Source organism: Notothenia coriiceps, unplaced genomic scaffold, assembly GCF_000735185.1.
Source record: "Notothenia coriiceps isolate Sejong01 unplaced genomic scaffold, NC01 NC01_scaffold00000339, whole genome shotgun sequence".
Classification (NCBI taxonomy): domain Eukaryota; kingdom Metazoa; phylum Chordata; class Actinopteri; order Perciformes; family Nototheniidae; genus Notothenia; species Notothenia coriiceps.
This window is the reverse complement of record NW_011333040.1, coordinates 7935545-7942585: the sequence shown is the minus strand read 5'-3', so window position 1 is coordinate 7942585 and position 7041 is coordinate 7935545. Positions and strand designations below refer to the sequence as shown.

At 40.3% G+C, this 7041-nt stretch overlaps 1 protein-coding gene across 1 annotated transcript in view; it reads left to right on the top strand.

Annotated features, from left to right (window-relative positions):
• The window catches only part of jak1 (Janus kinase 1), a gene marked incomplete at its 5' end in the record, with an annotated part of 26516 nt that overhangs the window by 3901 nt on the left and 15574 nt on the right, over window positions 1-7041 (top strand). The window contains 2 exons of the mRNA XM_010777046.1: window positions 1293-1408; window positions 1681-1842. Of these exons, the coding sequence (XP_010775348.1) occupies window positions 1293-1408; window positions 1681-1842 (278 nt within the window). The remainder of the gene's footprint in view (window positions 1-1292; window positions 1409-1680; window positions 1843-7041) is intronic.

Sequence of the window (7041 nt, the reverse complement as noted above, 5' to 3'; positions counted from 1 at the left end):
CCCCCCGCTCTCGGGGTGGACGCCCTCTCAGCCCTGGTCTGGCGGAAACACTGACCCTAATCATTGCAAGCATACATGCTCAGAAACACAAACGCTAACTGTTCATCTGTGGAATGTTCTCATTATGGGAATCCTTGTACCCGTTTAGTTAGGAAGGAAATTGGCAGATAAAGACAGCATGGTCAAAACACTATTAAAAGTGACCTAGGCCAGAATGTCAAAAACACTATTAAAAATACTTAATTCAAAATGATTCGGGCCGAAACTTCATTACAAATGATCTAAGTCGAAATGTCAAACAAATGTGATTGAGTAGGGGGATTCAAGATGGTGGAAGGAATAATGGTGTCCTACATAATGGAGAAAGTCAAGATAAAAAAAAAGAGAGCCTGAGACTCTCCTGGTGCCTAGTACCTGAGATCATCTGATACTCCACTAATTAAACTATAACTGGGATGTAGGCCACACACACATACACACATACACACACACACACACACACACACACACACACACACACACACACACACACACACACACACACACACACACACACACACACGAAGGCGAAAACAACTGATAAGACATGTGTATAAAAAGAAGCGTGAACATTGTAAAGGTAGTCACTCCATTGGCCGACTCGTGTTTACTGTAATTTGTTGAATCTTCAGTTAACTCTATTCTATTGGAACTCTTTTGAAAGTTAAATAAGTGTCAACAAAGTGTTGTGAAGATCTCGAAGACATCCGGCCCAACTTCAGAGGTTTTCTCCACAACACTACAAAAAAACTATCATTTGTTTGTTGTTATAATCCTATTGTGGTTAGCCAGGTGTTTACATGCAGAGGTGTCTTGCCCACAGTTCTATAAAAAAGAATAACAACATGTTTGAACTTGTTGACATCCAAATCTACCTCAGACATTGTGTGTGTATTTGCAAATAGTGACAAATCAAAAGTGAAAGAAACAAGATGTTTACATGCCCCATGAAGCCACAGTACACCATAGCCTGGATTATGCTAACCAATGTGTAACGTTTTCAAGCACTGACGCAAAGCTCGATGGCTTGAGCAACCTACTTATGATCAGTCTATTTCAATGTAAACAAACATACAATAATAACAATAATACATTCCCATGGCTTCAATAGTCTGCATAAGCAAGAACAATATTCAGAAGCCAATTAGCTAAATCAAATGTATTTTTTTCATCTAAGTGTCCTACAACCGCAGCATTTACATTTCTGTTGCATGTGTAACTGCCTCAATATAATGTTTGCTTTCCTTTTCCAGGGTACTACCACCAGAGCCAAGTGCAGAGCCTGAGCCAGAACAAGGAGACGAGCCACGACATGCAGGTCCTGGTTTCTGGAACCGCTGGCATTTCCTGGAGGAAGAAGCCTGCTACAGTGAGCGACACAGTTGTCTTTTTTACACACAGTTTCGAAAAGAAGATTTTCTCCACTTTCACTGGCTTTCAGATAAACTAGAAGTTACAAACGAGTCAAATATCAAATAGGGAAAATATTAAGATATGAATATCATAGTTGAGAGGCCACAACAACACATTTTTTATAGAACAATATTATGATAAAAATGTATGAAGTCACCAAAATACTGTCATTTTTATTATCTGTTATAATTTGTGTGTTTATATTTCTTTTTATATCTTTTCAAATAGACACCTCTGATCGTCAAAGAAAAGGGCAAGTCGAAGAAGAACAAGTTGGATGAAAATCTGAAAAATGACGACTGGGTGGTGTTCTGTGACTTCCATGAGATCACACACACTGTGATCAGAGAGGCCACGGTCACCATCTACAGACAGGACAACAAGAAGATGGTGAGGCAAAATCTAAACGCACTGTGTCCCATGGTTAAGTTACCACTGTGTGAAAAATGTTGCAACCAGTGGAGTCGCCCCTTGCTTCCAAAATTAACCCATCTCTATTTTTTTACAACAAATGTTTATTGTATACAATCATTTAGTTAATTAATGTATTGTACACAGTTGATGATGGGTCTTTTTTGTTACAATGGCCCCAAACCTACACTTCATAGTAAATACTATCGTGTCATAGTGGGGTTATTATCGTGTAATTTAATAACCTGGACCGCTAACCGCCTCTACTTTTTTTCATAGTTAAAGGTGGGATAGGTAAGTTTGAGAAACCGGCTCGAGATACACTTTTTGTTATATTCCATGGAATGCTCTTAACATCCCGATAGCAATGAATATCTTAAGTGCTTTAACAAAAAATACTGTACTGTAAAAAGCACGACCAATCATTTTAGCCGGCCAGGCTAAAGTAACTGGATGGCCTACCTGCCTGTCAGCCTTCCATCTGTGCACAAACTTATCTCGTGCCCTCATTGGTCATGTGCGTGTTCGTGTGTGTTGGAGGAGGGGCTCTGTAAGGAAGTGGCAGATTTCTTCCGGCTGTGTATTTTCCAAATTCTAGCGGACTCGAGCTGGTTTCTCCAAAATTACCTACCCCACCTTTAATGTGTCCCGACGGCAACATTTGTTTCACTTAACATCCTGCTTGAACAAAACCTGCCTCTTGCTACACACCATATTAGCTCTGACTAATAGTGATATCATGCTTCATCAAAGATTTGAGTAATGTCATNGAGGAGGTGAGGTCCACACACCACCTATAAAAATAGCACTTTACCTCTGCTTACACCTATATGCCGTGAGCTGATTATCGAGCCTTCATTGTAACTGTCACAGTTGTGTATTTGCGTGTGGATTGTTGCAGTAGAAAATTCCACTGTAGCGACCGGTACATTAATGGGAAACCCTAAATGTTTGAGCACCCTCTATGACACGTCAAGCTACTCCACAGCACCCCAAAATAAATCTCTGGCGCCGCCACTGAGCCTGACTATTTGTGTTGGGGGGGGCCCGACTTTTTTTTTTCTCCAAAGGGGGGACCTGACAGAAAAAGTTTGAGAACCACTGACATATATTAAGATGTTAAAAAAAAAAAAAAAGGGAGAAGGGGTCGGATGAAATAAGTGTAAACTTCTTCCGACCCCTTTTCGGACGTGTAATTAGCTAAAGCTTTGTTGTTTATTGATATCAGACAATGATACTACAGATTATTCAATTATTAATTAAATATTTCGTTTTGTTATTGCATTCATTTGTATAGTACTGTATCATGTCTGTATCATCTTTTGTTTCATTTGTATTTTCTTTGGTTTTACACGCTCGAAAAAAAATAAAATAAACTAAACTAAACTAAGAGGTGGGTGTTTTTCATCTGCTGGTGGACTACTGGAGAGATATACAGCAGGAGAACACGCCGTCCACTGCCGAGAATAAACAGAAGGGCAACCATGGCAACCATGCTCCGGGGTCTTCTTCGCTGCTTTTGGTGTATTTTGTGGCGGCAGCAGCGCCACTTACAGGCCTGGCATATGTACTACAGCGTTTCCAGCGGGTCGAGCGGTCTCGTGAACGGACACATTAAATGACTCGAATGCGTGTGAACGGAAGACTTTTTTGAAAACTCATACGGTGCGTAAACGCAAACGTTCCCTTGTAAATGGGGTCTTAGTAGCATTAAAAGAAAAATACTCAAGTACAAGTATCTAAAATCTGCACTTAATTACAATACGTGATGTACTTATAGTAACTCCATCACTGATTTGTAGGATATTGAAGGCTGAGCTTGAAGATTCATCCTGATCTGACAAAATCAACTTTTCATTTATTTTACTTTGCAGTTCTGCAGCATTAGCATAAAGCCATCCAGCTCTCATTAGCCACATCCAGCTCTTCCTCTCTGTCTTTCTGCAGTGTCTCTGTCCTGGGACCGGTCCCTGACTGTTCAGCACTTTGTCCCCAGGTATCGCTACCATGTTTCCTTTTGCTTACTCCGGATGCTGCCATAAATAAAGTCCTCTCTTCCTGGCATACTACGTCTTAATTCCCAGCTTTCCACGAGGCGTGCTGGGGCCTTTTCGCTGCAGTAAGCTTCCTGAGCCGGACGCGGAAAATGCAAACGTTTCAGCCTTTCACTTACTTTCAATTGAACATTAATGATGTTGTTCTGCATCGAGACGTGAAGATGAAAGATGTGTGGAAACCAGTCTTCAATGAGTGTGTTCATTTTAAATATTTGAGAAAAGGCAATAACAGAAGTCTCTTTTAATATTATTGATAATCCCAGTTTTATGATATGTGATAAACAGAGGAATGGTTATAAATGCTACAACAGCTCATTTGCATATAATTTTAGAAACCTCCGGAGACAGGAAGTTATTAGCTTCTGGAAACAAAACACCGTAATCCCAGAAGTCAGCTGGACCTCTTTCTATTTCATATTTATTTCATCCACAATCAAGCCATCCTCTTGTATAATCTTTCACGTTTGATTATATTATTCACGTTTGCACATACTGCCGTGATAATGAAAGATAATACATTTCTCTCACATCTCATTAGGACCATCTGCTGCACTAAAACTCCGACAAATAAGTGAAATATTTCATGAAGAGGAAGCTGTTGCTCACGTCCTCCTCTGGCGACGCTTTGTCATTGTTTTGCATTATTCCAAGTCCTGGGGGCATTTTATGGAGATACAAAAGAAATATGCAATGCAAGATGAACGTTAATTCATTATTTAGAACCATTGATTCCTGAATTTGAATTCATGTTATTGCATATTCTGCTGCGATAATGATATAAATATAAAACAACACGGCGTGATTTGCATTTCAGACACAAGAATGGGATGAAGTTAATTATCAGAAGCCAAAAGCCTCTGAAAAAAATCGCCATTTCTCTTGGTTTATTATCTGAAAATACATGATTATCAGTCACAGTGCATGTTCTGCATCAAATAATGTCCTGGACACCTCACTCAAAAGTATTTAGATGTTTTTGATTGAAGGCACTAAAGGGCAAAAATATATAAATTCAATAAAAATTCATACACCGGGACATCGTGACACATTAGGTCTCTGAATTTGGTTAAAATAAAGAGACTTTTGGGAAAGTTAGGAGCAAAAATGTTACTTTAAAACAGGGGTGTCAAACTCAAATACACAGTGGGCCAAAATAAAAAAATGGGTACTAGTCGAGGGCCGGACTGGTTCAATGTTTATTGCAGAACTTATTGAAATGAACTTATTGCACATATTAAACCTGGAACTAACAAAGCTTAAATGATTGCCTATAAAAACAACATCAAACATTAAATAATCAGTTGCATTCATTTCTTATGGCTCTATCTGCAGCTTTTCCAGAGTCATTTCTTATGATTACATTTTCCCAAAAGTACTTTCTTGAGTGTTTTGGCCGAACTTGAGTGGTCTTTATTTCCCAAGGTGGAAACTCCGTCGCTGCGAAGGCAAACTTTTCACGGAGAACTGTCAGGTCAATGTGGGGGGTTGTCTAGAGACTTCTCGGGCTTGAACTGTCAAAACACTGACAGGGTACCTTTGCCACTCTCGCGAGTAGGATCCCATCAACGGTCTTTTTAGACAAAGCCCCTTGTTGGGGGGACTGATTTTTTTCTTCGACTCTTGCCGTACTAAAAATTTCTTCGATTGCTGCACTTTTGTTGTGTTCCTCCCTTTCTTTCCGGTTTGAATTACCTCCTGTCGTCTCCCTGCGCAATAATTTGTATAAACGGTCTCGACCACCTAAATTTTACCGAAAACTGTGGTAGACAACTTAGTCTCTATGAAAAAGTTCCCGTTCGGAGAGCAGACCGTAGCGTTGCAGTAGATGTGACAGAGGAAGTAGTTACACCAGAAGAGTGAGAAAATGGTGCAAAGGAGGTATTATCATCAAACGTGCGGGTGGCATGTCTCCAGCATTTGACCGTTACCGTGCAGGAAATGTCTGTGAAAAAACAAAGAGCGTAAATTATTTATAAGACGTGCACGTTCTTCACAATCCCTATCAAGTAAAGTCGAACTATCTGCCCATTCCCTGTACAGTACGTCCCACTTATCTTTAATTCTGGGTTCTCCATAGTGTCACTGCTCGAAGGGGAGCGAGATTAGTGAATTGCTGTTAAGTCACAAACATAACGACAAAAGACTTCCACTTACAAAGTTTTACGTTTACTCCCGTGGATAGTTACGTCAAGACGAGTTTAATCCCTCTTTAGACATCTTGCTTATTGGTTCAATCAGTTGTATTTGTGGACATACACCTAACATCTAGGAAAGAGAGGGTAATGGATTTCGTCCCCACAGTTTGAGTACCGGGCCCCGGTTTAGGCGGGCACTGAAGTAAAAGACACCGGGGTGTTCTCTAACCGGTTTCTTATATAGCAAACAATAATGCCAATTACGGCTCCAAATGTCTCGTGCAACGGTATTTGATGTACAGGGTGTTACGTAGCGAGTTTAACCTGAGTAAAGATCTTACAATGAAAAAAAGTTTTACAATGAAAAAAAGTACAGTATTATGGTAATAAATTAATTGATTATATTTTTATATATTTACTATATAAATATATCAGGAATTTCAATGTTGCCCGGGGACGTTGGTATTACGATTACACCGCAGGCTCTACTTTAAAACTCAAACTGCGGGGACGAGATTTCCTTCTGCACACATATAACATTTTTTCGTGTTTTAAAGAAAATTAACTGGGACACGGTTTTTGTACAGAAAATCAGACATTCAAAGAGTGAAATTTATTAACGGACACTTCGTGACTTTACTCCGTTAGGAGATTTCGTGTAACACAGTGTTGCAGTTCCGGGCCCCGGTTAGTCCCGGGGCAAATTAAAGCCGGGCCGTCCTATTAAAAGATTAAAGATTAATCTAGACCGCGCGGCCATATAACGGCGTGTGGAAGTGAGGTAGACTCCCGGACGAGGAGTCGAGTCTCGGACCGGGTGCTAACCTACTGGACGGGTGGGTCTCACTCTACGTGTTCGATAGCACTTGATCGTAGGTGTACATCGCGGTGTGACTCAAATACCTCAAGAAGGAACGGGGACCACTGTTGTCCGTACGGAAACCAAAAGAGAAACTCCCTTCTATCAAAACAACCTTTCGACGAAC